The 16,894-nt window shown below is 40.8% G+C and overlaps 1 protein-coding gene across 3 annotated transcripts in view; it reads right to left on the reverse strand.

Annotated features, from left to right (window-relative positions):
* The window catches only part of GRIA4 (glutamate ionotropic receptor AMPA type subunit 4), a 214,321-nt gene that overhangs the window by 16,927 nt on the left and 180,500 nt on the right, over positions 1–16,894 (reverse strand). The window contains exon 14 of one of the 3 annotated variants that reach the window (XM_039718281.1): positions 238–352. The exons of the other annotated variants lie outside the window; for them this stretch is intronic. Coding sequence (XP_039574215.1) covers positions 238–352 — 115 coding nt within the window. The remainder of the gene's footprint in view (positions 1–237; positions 353–16,894) is intronic. 3 annotated transcript variants of the gene reach the window in all.

Below are 16,894 nucleotides of genomic sequence, written 5' to 3' on the forward strand. Positions count from 1 at the left end.
GTGTCTGAAAACTGGTGATGGATCTCACCCCAGAGACCATTTCTGAGTTCCCCTTGGGGTGCTTAAACAAATGCAAATATTTTTGCTTTGACAGTAATTGCATACACCTCGGTTTCAGCTGCAGGGACCAGCAGTGCTGTGCTACTGGTGAAGCTGTTTCGTCGCAGGTGAGACCCCAGCAGATGCACCAATTACTTCACATACTGTTTACCCGCTTTTGGTGACATTGAGGCTAACCTTGGAGTCACCTCCCCCGCTGCCACATTCTCCTTTGTCGTACCACCATTTGTTTTTCAATTTGTCCAAGAGGCCTTGCTCATTCAGTTTTAATACTGCCAGGTTAACAGCATTTCTTGAAACGATAAAACATATTTTGTAAGAAACTGCACAGCTGTTAAGATGTTAGAAGGAATGAGGACTTAAGCTGTTTATAAGCTTGATCCACACACTAAATAAACCTCTCATTTCCATATTTCAAAGCCCTTGGCAGCACAAATAATTGTGGTTACTTCCAAATGTGAAAATGTGTTTCCAGTTCTAGAAACGATTTTCAGAACAGCTTGGATTTTAATGCAAAAATTCTATCAACCAACCCAAACTATTTTTGCAAAATGATGATAAAACTCTGCCTGGAATTAAAAATGATTTACACAGATTTATTTGAATCTATATTTAAAGTGTGGGCCCAGGCTATTTTTCAAGCAGATGAGAAAATGTATCCCCATGTACTAAAGAGGCAAGATCCAGACTGCCTGTGCTAGACGCTGCCAGTCGCTGTGTCACTACAGTTCTGACATGCAGCACTTCAGACTGATCCTGCATGAGCTAAGGATTAGAAACAGGCTGTGGGAGGAAGAGCTGAGGAGGACTAACAGCTCACACACTGACTAAGATGCTGTCCAGAGCCAGTCAATAGAAAGCACTGTACAAGAGTGCCCAGAGGTCTGTCTGTCTGAAGCCCTGCTGCTGGCACTTGTGTGCACATGGGATGCAGGCTCTAGAGTCCTGCCCCCTTTGCACATTAGAGGCTTAGCTGAAAGGCAGGACCTGGGGCCTGGCTTAGTGCCATGACTCTAGGGCAGCCCAGCCCAAAGAGCACCTGAGGAATGGAGGAGGAAGGTGGTGATGAAGGGTGTCTGCACTAGGGAAACCTGAAAACAGTGTGGTCAAAGTGAAGCTCAAGCACTGCTGGAAGAGAAAGCCAGCCAATTAGCTAAGTGCTGAGAGATAAGAAGCTTTTTTGGGCATCCCGAGGACCCAAGATACAAGGAGAGTTTTTTGGACATCCTGAGAACTTTTCTCTGGAGAATTTACACATGTTATGCTACCACTGGATGAAAGACAAATCCTGCTTTGCTAGCAACACAGTGGCATGGGCACAACAGCCTGAAAGGGGTACTGTGAGCCTGGTGTCCTCCATATCATGTTTAAATGCTCTTTTTTCAGATGAGAGAAATACCTGAGAGAGACTTTGGATCTGTGCAGGCAGAGGGGCATTGCCAACACAAAGGCTAAAGCACAGAACCACTGCTTCTGCAGGAATTCAAGGCTGCTGGAATTGTACTGAAACTCAGCCATGAACAAGGACACAGCTGGTCTTAGGTTGCAGTTCTGTGCTCAGAAATTTCCCTTTAGGTGTCCAGAGAGCATCAGGACTGGATGGCAGCAGTTAGACCACCACACAAACCTGAATGTTAAGGCATCTGGATTTATGATAGTGACTATAACCACTATATAACATTTTAAAATCAGCTGATAACTGATCTTCCAAGGTATTTATGCAGCCTTTGTCATCTCCAAAGGAAATTTTGCACTTGTTTAAGTATACAACTTTCGTCTGTATTACTAAGACCCTAAACTGTCACATATCCTAATGATATACAACTACATCAGTATCAGTAAAATTGTATCTTATTTTTAGGTCCACAGGTCCCTAGTGCATCCCTGCCTATGAGAAATGTACACTCTCTCTGATGGGTGTCTGCCCAGCCTCGTGTGTGGCTCTGCAGAGGCACGTGGAGCAGTGGCACTGTTCATCTCCAAAGTACTTGGGAGGGGTCAGTAGCTTAACTACTGCTCTTTGGAGATGATGTGGGGTTGAGAAAGATGGAGTTTCTCTCTCTGAATTTGTTTAATGCTCTCAAGATCTGTCTGTCAGGACTGAGTGGGATATGACAAGAACTATGCCTGTCAATAATATTCTCACTTCAACAACGAGAGGATGCAACACCTTCAAAGCATTCGGAGAAGGGCCAGGAAGAGATCCTCTGGCAGCAGGGCTCTATCAAATCATATGGCACTAGAAAACACTGGGGTTTGTGATTCAGCCTCTCTAGAGGTGGCTGATCTCTCTTCTCTGGGGGTCCTTTCTGGTCTTAGAATGGACATTTTTCTCTTATTCAGAGAGATATCTTCCTGGAAACCAGGTACAGATAATGGTATTTCACAGCTTATGGAGAGTCCTTTACTACTCTGGTGCATCTGTGGGACAAATGTCAGCTTCAGGACAAACCTTTCCTGTCTTCTGGTAACAGCTTTTCATAAAGCTCCTCCTGGATGAAAGACAGGTCCTTGCTGGCTGGTCATGAAGTTTGGGAACTACCTGTGTGTAGATCTGATTTTCCTTAACTTCACTGCAGATAGAGTTATATGAGATTTTCAACAGAGATAAAGTAATTGCTTGTCTGTCCCTGAAAGTGAAAGTGAGAACTGCAGGCTGTAGTGGGAGTGATAACAGACTGCTCTTGGTGGATAAATCTTTAAGGAGAATTTAGCAGCCAGGCTGACAAATGTGATTTTGTGTAAGTGCTCTAATTATGGTTCACACTCCAGAGGGAGAGAAGCAATTGCAAAATTGGAATGAAATTGTTCATTTGTCCCTTTTGTTCTTGGAAGCAATTGCTTTTGAATCAGTCATATTTACTACAGATTTTTCATACTCAGCTTTTCATTACAAAGCCTGTGATTTCAGTCTGTTTGCCCCATTCAGAAAGGTAACTGTGTGACCAGCCTTGCCACTTAACAGAGAGATTTCCAGTACACTAAATATAAATGTCACCTTTTTAAGGACATGGAGACTGGGCCACAGATGAAAGATGATCCTGGAAACACATTTCTTTGATGCTGAACAACATTACTTATTCTGAAAATCGCTTAGATTGGAGCCTGCTGTCTACAAAGTCAATGTCAAAACTCCTTCTTGCTTCAAGGGATCCAAACCAAGGTCTAATTTAATGTTGCTATGTTGAACTGTCACATTGGGCAGCAATAACACAAGCAGCTGCTTTGACAGTTCTACAGATGCCGGCAGGATTGATCACTCCCACGAAAAATGAAGTGTATTTCAAGGAATATCACTAACTCTCAATTCAACAAGTCACTTAATCTCAGTCTGATTTTAAAGCAGATGGGAAGCCCTATCAATCTATCTGAAAAAAGCATCTTCAAATTATTTCCTCTGAGCTGTAGTCTCTCAAGTGTGAACATTAAAGCTTACCAAATTAGACAAAGTCCTTATGCTAATATTCTTAGAAAGGTTTTTTCTTTTCAATCTTTATCTTATTTTGGATGAAGATGTTACTTGATAATTTACAATTTCTTTTTCAAGTTAATGTCTACTTACACCTTTTGCCTGGATACTCCAAGTTGAATTAAAAACAACTAGGTGATGTCTTTGACAACTAACATAAGTTTTCATGTTTAATTTTTGTGTTGAAGGGAAAGAGCTGTCTCACTTGCCAAATATTTAAATTTATCTTTCAAAGCACTGAAGATTATCAAGGAAAATTTTTCCACAGTCATTTAGAGAAGCTGCAGCTGGTTGATAGTAATCCTAGAGTAATAAATAAATAAATGAAACCCATTCATGAGAGGGTTATTTAGCTGGGTTATTAGCCATATCCATAGACAGTTTCACAGCACAATAGAGAAATGAAAATAAAAAGGATGAAGAAGTAAATGTGGATTTAAGCTGCAATCATCACTCTGAAATTAAACTGTATTGTTTATAATTGTAGCACATTATTGTCCTCATCATGTCTAGCAGGCCATGTAAAACCAGGTTAGTTTCACACTGCTTTCTCTGTTGCTTTGATATCCAGGTCCACTTCGACATGTGGAAATAAATAATTTCCCTCTGGTCAGCAAAACACAAAGAACCTTTGCTCAACACTGCTGTACCTCCCAGGTAGGTTATAACTGAGAGCCTAAAACATGCAATGGTGACTGCATTGAAAATTATATACCCAGACTTCAGAGCCAGGCTAGATCACCCACACACATCCTAGACAGTGCCTCATTCTGCCACACAGGAAGGCATCTGGAAACCTGAGTCTCCATGGCAGAAACTTTTCCTTCATCTTAAAAAACAGGACTGTATCCACAATCACACACTTAGTCCAAACTCCCACTAAAGACAATGTATTCCTCAATAAAGGAACTGATGTCTTTGCAAGAGTCAGGGCTTAATAGTAGAAAGCTGGCAAGGCCTTTAATATTTGACTCTTAATCCCTGGTGTCACTGCACAGTCCTGCCTCTTCCATTACTCTGAAGAAAACAGAGTCTTTGCATGCAATAGTCAAGCCAGTTCAGACAAAACTGCAGCCCTCACTTCCCAAGTACTTGGGTGCATGGACAGTGCTTTCAATGCATGGGTCACAGCTGTTTTAAATGTCTTTAGAATTACAGTATGAAAAATGTGATGAGAATTAAATAATTTTCACTCATTTGAAATCACTGTCCATCTCCTTATAAATAAACAGCAGTAAGCAGTTCAAAACATTAAATTAGTATCCCTTCTTTTGTTTTAGAAGAGCCCATCTGTGCTGTAGCTACACCTTACACAGTTATCAAAGATAAAACTCTGCAGACAGATGACAACAGCACTACCCAGTCCTTGCAAAATAACATCAGTGATTCCAAACAGATACCTCATTTGTTACCCAAAAGAATTGCAGCAGGGTGTTTGCCCAAAGCCCAGGGAAGCCAGCAGAGAAGTTTGCTTTGACTTCCAGTGAGTTTGGATCACATCAATGGTTAGCAGCTGACCCATCTGTTGGACCTCAGTCCATAAGAAGCAGTGAGGGAGGCACGCAACAAATGACCTGAACACCACGGTGAACCACACTGTGGTACCCAGCTCATGTACATGCTCAACCACAGGAGAGGCATTTCCACAGCTGATAAAGACACACACAAAGGTTCCTGCACCACAAGGGAATGAGATAGAGCTCCACGCTAGGGATCACCACGGCCAACATCACAAGCACTGCTGGAAATCTGAGACAGTCATTGCAGCACATCATTTAAAGGGACACAAAATTTTGCCTATTGCAACACTTTCAACTTCAATTCCAGCACAGGAACTCATCACTCCTTAGAAAACAGGAACTAAAACATGAAATGCATTCTGCTCAGATCAACTAATGTCCAGAGCTTGAATACACACAACACATAGAAAAGGCTCTCTCCAGCCTAATTAGGCTGGATATGTATCCAGATGTATGTACACTTGTACACAAATATGTATACTCTCAACCACAGCTGCTTTTCATTTAAGTAATTCAGTTCCCAAAATATCTGGATACACCATGGTTCAGAGGATGCGTGGAAAGCACCACCCATCTGCATCATTCAGCATCATTCCCAAATGCAATTCCAAGGACTCAGCCATGGCTTGGTTCATGGAGACTGCCTCCATGAAGTATGGTCTCAGAATATCTGCTTTTGAATACTAAATACTGAATACTGGCACAAAGGCACAGACAGGTTCCTAAGTACTCATTACAACCAAGGCAGGATCTCTGCTGTAGGCATTTAATAATATTTTAGGCAGCCAGTAGAGCTTTGCCAGGAAAACTTAAATGTCTTAGCTATTTAAACAGCTTTGACATTTTCCTGAATCCCTTTTCTGAACTTAGTCTCATAAATTCTGTGTAACTGGCAAGTTAGATAGCAAAAATACTTCCCTGCATCCTGGGCAGATTCTTAGCACAGTTCTGTAGTTATCATCACAGACGGCGGCACTGTTGTTTCACTACTAGAGCTGGGGATGTTTTTCGCTTGCCATAACGAATGAGCAAGATGTGCAAAAATGACATGACTCACTAATAAGACCCTACATACATGAAAAGACCCCTGTTTAAATTGCAGCCATACTGTACAGCCCATCGTTCCAGAAATGCTGTGGCCACCGCTGCAGCTGAGGAGGCAAAAGCAGAGCAGAGACCCCAGCTCTCCAAAAGGCTTTTCACAAATCATTCCCACAAGGGATTTCAAAGTCTCTGAAATCACTCAGTCACTTAGAAGTCACATGGTGCAGAGAGATGGCATCTCTGGTTAACCACAGGTTCTCTGAACATACACCAAAGTTCAACAAGAAATTCTGAATGCGACATGAACAAAGCTCCATAGGTGGGCCATACGTGAGTTATGGACCAACTGGCAAGGTACAGAGGCTTCCTTTCTATTAGGATAAAATATATGACCACATTGTCCTGTAAGTTTGTTGCACATATACTCCTATATAACTGCTGCCTGTAAAGAAGGGGGGATCAGCAAACTATTGTACAATGGGAAGTAAAACCACAGATGTGGTGCAGCATCACCTCTAAAGGAGAAAAGCTTTCCTGAGACTGCAGTATCACAGCCAGTATTGGAAAGTGATGATGTGTCTCAAGCAACCCCAAGCTCATTTTCTTCCTTGCACTGTGGATGTCTTTTCCTGCAGCTACCTGGTGCAGGAATGGTGCAGCCATCCCTGGGCACTCCTGGAGCAGGCTGGAGGGCTTCCTCCCACAGGACAAGGCAGAGAGGGTGCGTGGTGAAGCCAAGGTCAGTGACCTTATTTCAGTAATGTGAATTCAGTTATTCTCTCGTGATCTAATCTGTATCCAGCCCAGGTGGCTTGGGAAGAGGAGGCCACAGCTGCCAGGAGCCTCTCCTCACCCCCCAGCCGAGCGCTTCCTGCATGCAGCTGAGATCTGTCTTAAATGTGCTTAGCGAAACACAAGTGGGTGCATTTTCATAGCTTGTATATATCATCCATTCAAATAATTTTTAACAGGAAAAATTAAAATGCAACCTTACCAAGCAAAAAATTAAGACCTGCACATCTTTTGAGCTGTTTATTTTATCCATGTTTTGAAAAGCACTGATGGCAGATTGTAACACGACGCAAATGCAGTGTGGTTTAAGGGTGTTTGACAATTCATCAAGAGAAATTAAGTGTAAAGCTGCATGGCACTGCTGAATATGTTTAATAAATTAGGAATGAAACAAGCACTCTGTTAATGAGGAAGATGTAGCCAAAGCTTACATCACTGTGTGCTCAGTAGGCTTGAAAGATCAATAACATAAATATTAAAAAGAAGAGCTAATGCATGAACATTATCGCAAGAAAAATGATGTAAATTTTAAAGACAAAAGGCCTTCTTTAAAAATATGTCCTCTTAAATCCATTTAAGATCTTACAGGGGAAATATTTTTACTGGGTTTTATAAAGGTTTGCATGCTGTCATGTTGCTTGTATGAAAAAAACACTGTATTCAAATACTGAAACACAGGAGTCATTAAAACATTTTCACGTGTTAGTTCACACAAAATAGAGTCCTTGGCACTTGCTTTCATAACTTGGCCAGCATTTGTATTAAATAAAGAACTGCTAGTATTCTTATTGTGAGTCTTCATAATATACTAGCTCTTCTCCAGTGTGTCTCTCAGGCTTCTCTGCTAAGCTCCTCCATTTTTATATTTATGCTTATCAAAGAAAGGAAATGATCAGGCATCTCAGCAGAATGCTCAGGTCCAGCTAAGGACCCACCAGAACAGTGAATGTCTCTGAATTCCATCTTGCAAAATTCACATACCCCTGCCCTGAAAAACTGACTGGCCTGTAAAAAGTCAAAGTGCTGCAAAAAAGCTCTGGGCAGGTTCTGTGCTGCATTAGAAGCTGAACCCTTTTAAAAACATTATTGTAAAATCCTCTGTCCAACTGCACTTAAAACACCTCCTACAGAAAAATATATCAAAATATTAGTGAAACAATAAGAATAAAGTATTTTTACAGGAATGTATGTTTATTCCTATCTATTTAGAGATGGGAAATTTACAGCAGTGCTCAGATACCTTTTAATTGTAGCTAATTAAAATAATAAGTTTAGCACTTTTCATTTAGCCATCCAGATAAGACAGTTAATTTCCAGGGGCAGTGAGTATTTACATTTTCTATGTATATCCTAAATATAGTACACGTTTAGTTCCTCGAGCTGAACTTTGTAAACAAATATGAGCCAAACTGACACCTTGAGGATCAGCGGGAGTTCCAATTAATGGGAGACCCACTGCTGCTAAAAATTGCCACAGCTACTTTGAATTCAAAGAGGTTCTGACAATTTACATCAGCTAGAGGTCTGATGACTGTAGTTTAAAATATTTATATAGATTGAAAGCTGTTTTGCAGTACGATATTCCAATTACAGTATGCAAACACTTCGTGGCACAAGCAATTAAATATATATTTTGCCTGTATAAAAACAACAGCAGTTGACCTGGGATTGCAAGTCAGCTTGTTTCTCTGCTTTACACAAAGCTTTGCTGTAAATAAAAAACACATAAAACTGTCCCTAGAGAAACTGTTCATATTGGTTCAGTACACAGTCTTTAGCAGCAGCAGAAATGCTAGTTTCTCCCAACTCTGAGCTATTTTAATTTTTGCTAATGACTACCTAATCCTGTTGTCATTGAGCAGTGCATTTTGGTTTGTTTTTTTTTAAGGCACAATTTTTCTTGCTGGTTCCAGCATAAGGAGGATTATGTGAATAGGCTGCTGCAGTCCAAAACCTGCAAGACAGAATACATGTTTTAAGGCTTAGAATCATAGAGTAGTTTGGGTTGGAAGGGACCTTAAAGATCATCTACTTCCAACTCCCCTGCCACAGGCATTCCACTAGACTAGGCTGCTTAAAGCCCCATCCAATCCAGCCTTGAACACTTCCAGAGATGGGGTATTCACAAAAATGCTGGGTAACCTGTGCCAGTGTCTCATCACCTTTAGCAAATCCCTCACCTGAGTGATATTTTTCATAAGTGTCTGAGCACCAGTGTAGCACTGTCTCTATGCTGCACGAATTACCCTAAGGATAAGCTTAGCCCACTGCCAAGAGCCTCAAAACACTCTTTCACCTCATAAACATTAGTAACCCTGAGCCATTTATGGTTTTTATATAATTGAAATTGCTGAAAGAATTTACAGTAATATTTTTAAAATTGAAATGTGTAAAGTGAGCATGTGTAAGTACATCCCTCTCCCCCACCAATACATAATGCTTTCACCTCTGGCATGGCTGGCAGAAAGCTTTTTGCTTTTTATGCCTTTTATGCCTTTATGCCAACCAATTCACAGTTTTGTTGCAGCTAAATGTTTGGACACTGTTTCACCTGCCTCTCCAGTAACTCCTAAGTTTAGGGTCCCCCAGCTGAAAGAGAATGACAGTATTGGCACAGACAGGTTGGGGCTCCATGGCAAAGCCAGCATGGGGTTCAGTGCCAGGCAGAGGTTCCATCTGTGCTGGATAGGCACTGCTGAAAGTTGGGGAGTAGCAGCTTGAGGTGAGGGTCACAGCAGTGAGGATCTATCATGCCTCATGCTGTCCTGCTCCTCTCCCACTTCGACTGCATTAGTGCAAGCCTCTTGCAATGACCTCATGTTTTGTTACCCAGGCATATGTTGAAACTCCTTATGTGTCTCCATCTCAAGAAAAAGCCAAATGCTGCACAACTGATCTTACTGTTTTGCAAATGGATGATTTAACAGGATTGAAAACATTATTCACCATTACTGATCTTGGCCAGAGGATTAAAATTTTCCTTTATATAATATCTTAATCATATTTGTAAGGCCTTTAAAATTTATGATTCTGAATGCCACAGAGGGACTATTTTCAGCCAGAATTAGGCTAGGAAAACATATCTCTTTTGCATGCGATTCAGTGCTTATTGAATAGAAATATGGTGTGGTTCCTTGTAACTTAGAAAGCTGTTCCTTCTTCACATCCACCTCAATCCATTTGATATCACTGATGGATTACTAGAGAGCCTATTAAGATCACCGACTCTGGCTACCTGATGCAGAGAAAGATTGTACTACATCAAAACCTTCCAGAACAAAGCAGGTGGCAGCTGTTTCAGCAGCTTCTAATTTTTCATTCAACATGTCCCAGCAGTGGCAGAAATATGTACATTCGACTGAGCATTTCACAGCTTTCCTCTGCAGGAAGACCCAGTCTCTAGGTTGAATCAGCTACCCAGAAGAAATGCTACTGTGACATCCAAAAGGAGTCAGAACTTATTGCTGAATCTCACTACAAATCATAGAAGATAAAATATCCTGTTGGACTAACTGTAAATATTAGGTTTTCTGGTTCCTAACCAGCCCCACATCTCAATGTGCTATATAAATGTATGTTCTATTTAGTGGGTAGCAGGGCATAATAACAAATCCAAGATTATAGTGCAGTATTGAACATACCTGGCATTTTTGCAGATTTGGTTCAAATCTGCAAATATTTGAAAATATTTCACTCTCAGACTTCTCCAATTTTTCATTACTGTAAGGCTGAATCTAGCATTTATGAACATACAATAATGGTTGAGAGGAGCTACCTCTGAAATGGTCTTTGCCTGTTTCCTATTCCTTATGGTATGTATGCTTGCAAGAAGTATTTTCTTTCTTGCGAGCATCAGTCTCTCACAAGAGCACCTGATTAGTTTAAGATGTCTTTAAAATTCAGATATGGCAGAAAAACATCAGGAGTCACGATGGAGTGACTTCTACAAGTAAAAGTGCTCAACTGAGCATCTCTGCATGGCTTTTTCATAAACTACCTTATCATCAGTGTATGATTCTCCAGAAGAAGTGATAAAAATCCTCTATCCTAGCTAATATTTCTGAGATGTCCTCAGAGAAGAGTCATGCAAAAGAAGTTGCATTCCACCACTTTCAGGGTGACAGATATAGGTACCTGTGGCAAGAGCTACAGTGAAAGAAAAAACCCAACTTCTCCCATATTCCCAGAGCTGTATTTGGAAGAAAAAAAGAAAAAAAAAGTGCTACTGCTGCTCTCAGGAATTCAGAGTAGACACATTCAGTTGAATTCATAAAAAGAAGCATGGCCAACAAGTCAAAGGAGGTGATTTTGCCCCTCTACTCCACTCCTGTGACTACCTCCATCCAGCTCTGGGGACCCCAGCACAGGAAGGACAGGGACCTGTTGGAATAGGTCCTGAGGGGAGCCAGAAAATTATCAGAGACACAGAGCAGCCCTCCCATCAGAACTGGCTGAGAGAGTTGGAGTTGTTCAGCTTGAAGAAAACTAGGCTCCAGGGAGACATTATTAAGGCCTTTCAATACTTTAAGGGGGGTAATAGGAAGGATGGGAACAAGACTTTTGAATGGGCCTGCTAAAACAAAACAAGGAGCAGTGGCTTTCAGCTAAAGGAAGTCAGATTTAGACTAAAAGAAGGTAGACTTAGACTATGTAAAAGGAATAGATTTCTTAGAATAAGGATGGTAAAATATTGGACTAGGTTGTCCAGAGAGGTGTCTCATTCCTGGAAATATTCCAGATCAGGCTGGACTGAGCTCTGAGCAACCTGCTCAGTCCCTGCACATTGCAGAAGGGTTGGACTAGATGACCCCTAAGTGTCTCTTCACACCCAAACTATTCTGTGATTCTATGATTCGATGATTCTGTGGTTCTATTTATGTCAATATCTTTATTTTAGGAACAAGCCCATGATTGTTCTGTTCCTAAGGTACTGTTCCTAACCTTTTGCCTGTCTGGTTAGACCTTTCAGCCACCAAGCCCTAGTCTCACCTTAATGAGAATGAAGCATGATATGGCTGCAAAGCCAAATACCATCAGCCTTCAGTACAGTACTAAAAGTGCTGCAATACAAGCAAGCTCTTGAATAACTTTTTCCTAGTAAGAAAAGCTTACTCCACATGGGAAAGCTGTAGGGCAAAACTGCTGTTTGCTTCTGAGGGAATTTATCCACTGACATCAATGTCCATGAAGTTATTAATGAAACATGGCCACTCTGCCAAAAGCTATTGGCAGCACAGAAATCAGGATGGATTCTTGACTTTTATGGCCGCCAGAAACAGATCACTAATTCATGAGATTTGTACATTTGATACAATTTGGGCAGGTCTAAACTTAGACTGAGAAGAGGCATGAGGGATTTCTGTAACATTACATTCATGCTTCTTTGTGCCTCCACACTGATTTTTTTTTTTTTCATAAAGGCAATATATGGAAAGATTTCAGCTAAGACATGCTTTCTTAAGCTTTGGTCTAATTATGGTGCAAGCACTTTGAAGTTCATTACTTAAATTAGAAGGAGAGACTGAAAGACAAAAAGAGGGGAGCTATTTCCCAGGTGGGAACTGGAGCTGCAACTGCAATGCAAACAATAAAGAGCACTGCATAACTTGTGCCCTAGTGAAATGCTGGCTTGTGTTTTGCCTAATGGCAGATCGATACCATACAAATGAAGCAATTACAGTTGTGCCATATAAAGCCTTATTTGGTCAGCAGCCAAAATGGGGATTAGCTGGAAGAGTTCCTAGGACTTTCTGTCTGAATATTATTGCAGAAGTTAATGAGGAATATCTGATATGCTTAGACAAACATAATCAGTGCCAGCAACCAGATGAGATGGTTGGTCCAATAGCCAGTGTGCTGATAATTAAAATGCCCTGAAGCCAGCTGAACAGCAGCCCAAGATCAGGTGAAATGATCACAAGGGCAATCCAATCCCTCTGGCAACTCGCTATATATGTCACCATCAATACATGCATGCACACAGCAGCAAACTCTCCACCTTCCCCCAGCATGGAAACAGGTTCCACTTAACCATGGAGCACCTTCACTTTTGCACAGCTCTGTGTCCCTATTCTGCCACTGGTGGTGGTGAAGGAAAGGCCACAGTTAGCTCAATACAATGATTCTGCAGGATTTTACTATGTCCCACTCATTTTCACCCACTACGCCACCTGGTCTAGTAGAAGGTGTCCCTGCCCATGGCAGGGGCTTGGAAAGAGATGATCTTTCAGGTCCTTTCCAACCCAAGCCACTCTCTGAAAGGCAAATATAGCAGCTCTCAGTCCAGTTGGACTAAGCACAATCACATTGATATGGTAACACCTGCTTGTAATGTTTCAAATACAAGCAGCCAGGCTACAGAGAAAACACAGTACTAAAAGTACTAATAGATCTCCATGGTGGATATGGAGATACAAATACTGTAATTACCGTTGTCCTGAACACATGCCCATGTGCCAATTTTAATTAAAAAAGCCATACGGAGTAGGGTCCACTGGTGATAGAGATTTCTGCCATTGCTTTCTAAATGGAGCACAAAACATGTGGTCATAGACATAGACTGTTTCAGAGACCATCAGTTGAAGTTACAATTTCCTCATTGTTTTCTTTCCAGATCAGTTTCTTTGACCAAAGACATTCAGAAATCTACCACCGTGTTTATCCTGACGTATATACCTCCATGGATTTGAAATAATCATAGAAACATCTGGAGTGGGAATGGGCTTCAAATATCCACAGCACAATAAATACCATGCTATTAATCTTCACTATTCCTCTGAGGCTGATGGGCAATTGTCATTACCCTCAATTTGCAAAGGTGAATCTGAAGTACAGATCTCCTCCAAGACTCCCAGGAAATCTGGGCAGGGTCATTAACTCAGCTCACCGGTATGACACGTCTTCAGGCAATCAAACTTCATTGCTTCTGAGAAATCTGTGTCTTTTCAGGCAATCATTCATAGAGAATTTATCCTTCTGGTTTCCCAGAGATAGACTAAGCTGAAATTTCTGTGTGTATTTCCTCGATTCAGTCCTTAACCACAAGATAGTCCTAATTTTTCCTGCCAAAAGTGGGCGACAGACAACCTGAGTGGCCTGACTCCCATAACAATCAAACTCTTCCACATTTTAACCCACCCAGGAGTCCCAAAAAATCCATGCTGTCAGTCACTCAGCAGCCCAATAAAGCTGCTTAGGAAGTTAACTGCTCCTTTTTCCCTGGTGAAGAAGAGGTATGAAGCACTGTCACTTCACTGACTTCAAATTCTCTATTTTGCTTTTCCAGCAAGAAAATTTTATTCAGATGGGAATGATATACATGACATTTAATTCAGAAATTGTAACTAAAGCCTAGTAGGTCAGGAGAAGACCTTCTATCCTGCAGGAAACAAACATCACTTTCCATAAGCTACTACAACTTTCCAAATACTCCTGCAGCTCCAGGAAATTCAGTGTAATGAAGATATCCTTATCATAGCCACAATTTTCAAAAAAGGATCATAGCACAGTGCAGTCTGTAAAGTGCCTAAGGAGTTATCTGGTCCAGCCTCCTGCTTGTACAGGGGTCAGTCCTGAGGTGAGACCAAACTGCTCAGGGCTTCAACCAGTCATGTTTTGTATGCTTCCAAGGATGAAGCCTGCACAGCCTTTCTGAGCAGAGTGTCACTGTCAGACTGTCCTCAGGCAGGAAGAGGAGATAGTTCCCCCCTACATCCAGTCTGAACTTCTCCCCTTTCATTTTATGTTCATTGTCACTGACCTTCCTGCCCTACACTGCTGTGAGGAGTCTGGCTCCACCTCCTCAAAGACCCCCACAGACACTCTGGGCTGCTCCTAAGATACCCCTAAAACCATCTCTGCTCCAGGCTGAACAAGTCCAGCTCTCCCAGACTCTCTTCATTAGAGATGGTCCAGATCCATATCCAGCTCTATCTTGTCATCTTCCATGAAACAGGTTCAATTTATTGATGTTTTTCTTAAGTGAGGAGGCCAAAAAAAGGATGTTGTGTTCTAGATGCAGTCTGAATGTTTGCAATTATTTTATCTAATGCAACAGTATCTTCTCTTGTGGCCTACAAATTGGATGAACTAAAAGCACTCTAATTGGAAACTGCTTTGGATAATTGCCCACTATCTAAAAGAGATGCCAAAAATAGCAGCCTGCTTATTTAACTGTGACAGGAAAAAAATCCTAAATCCTCAAGAAACTGTGATGACTTTCTGTTCACTTTCAACTACACTTTCATAGACTGAGTTTGCATTATTTAAACTGAAAAGTCAAAAGTAATTGTCAAGTGTTCGTGTGGTTTTAAACCAAAAAAATATTATCAGTAGGTATAGAATATAATCAGAATAGTATCAAATACTGATTAAAATCTGAGGAGCTGGATCTTAAAAAAATTAGAGCATCTGAATGTGGATTAGTCCCCTAGCTTTGGATAGAGGGCATTTTCTTTTTATTTAAAACCAATAAAGAAATGAACATCCTTCTAAAACCTGTCTCTTCATATTTTGTGTTGCAAGCAGGAAAAGGCTCTTGTGGAAACCTTAAAATTCAAAATTTTGGTTGACAATGTAAAAATGTGAAGAATTGTCTAGTAATGTTTACATTAAGGCATATGAAATATGGACAATTTGGGTTTTTTAGAAAAAGCTGAGATTTTCTGTAGGACATAAGTAGATCCCATGAATTTTTCTGTAGGCTTAAGAGTTTTAAGATCCAAAATAGAACCTAAATCACACAAACAACATAGCATAAAATGTGTGAAATCAGGTGCCTGCATCCATTCCAAAGAATCTAAGCATCTAATTCTACATATAAAATCCTCTTAAAGACATAGTTACAAATCCAGGGCACACTAAATGGAACCTTATCAGCAACAGATTGGAAAGAGCCTGATGTGTAATTATGTTCAGAGAAAGCTGTACGTATTCTGGAGTTAACAGATGGGCTGCCAGATGTTGGGGCTGCTCTCACCTGCAGGCCTCATTCATCCCTGCTGCTAGTAATGGAAGATCAGGAAGCTAGCAAGGGATCTGGATCTTCCTGCACAGAGATGCTATTCCTGAACAAGACGGGAGAAAAAAAAACCCTAAAAAAGCTCGATTTTCTTTGCGTGATGGAGGCAGATTATTATTTTCATGTGTTCTTTTAGAATAGAAAGAAGTACCTGAAGTGTAACAATAAAATAGGTCTCTGCCCCAGGTCAGGCTTGGATCCCTTTTATCCAGTTGACTTTTGACTTTAAAAAGGTGCAGGGAAAATTTTAGTCAAATTTTGACTACAGAAAACTGCCAATCATGCCAAAAACTGTTAAAAGAGAGTCTCAACAAAAGAACATACAGCAGTGCTTAGCATAATGTGGTTTGCTAAAAGATATAGTTAAATAGGAGCTAAATCCTTTTTCAGGCTTGATTTAAGCTGTCACTCAGTGACTTGGTTGGAATAGGAAGCAGAGGAAGGAAAGCAGAAAATGGGAGTAAGGCATTGAGTTATAGAAGTGCAGAGACTTGAGCTAAGGATAACTAGAGATAGTTGAGAAAAAGAGCTCTAGTTTTCATTCTACCTCCTACCACACACAAAGCAAACCAGTTAAGAGGAAAAATTACTGATCAACCACAAGTCACTATTTAATCAAACAATATTTTAAACTTGTACTGTTCAGTGAGATACACATATGACCATTTTTATTTGGAACCTGAGCTCCTTGGGAACATTCTGATGATGGGAAAGGGTTGCATATCAGAGCTGTTGTGTCAAGACACACAGTAGCTTAAATTATACATTAAGACTTCTGAGTCTTGTTTTGTGCTGTCAACACCTTTCTACCTTTCATGCTGGGATGTTCAGTCCCTAATGCCTACTCTGTCACACATTGTGCCAGCCTGAGATGGCGTTCTCAGTTCAGAGCAACCACAAGAAAGAAAACAAACTTTTCTCCCTACTTTTGGTCGGAGATTTCTCACAAGAATCAAGGCTGCAGAAAGACTAAATGGCCATTTTATGTCT

This window comes from Passer montanus, unplaced genomic scaffold, assembly GCF_014805655.1.
Source record: "Passer montanus isolate IOZ18808 unplaced genomic scaffold, ASM1480565v1 scaffold4, whole genome shotgun sequence".
Lineage (NCBI taxonomy): Eukaryota > Metazoa > Chordata > Aves > Passeriformes > Passeridae > Passer > Passer montanus.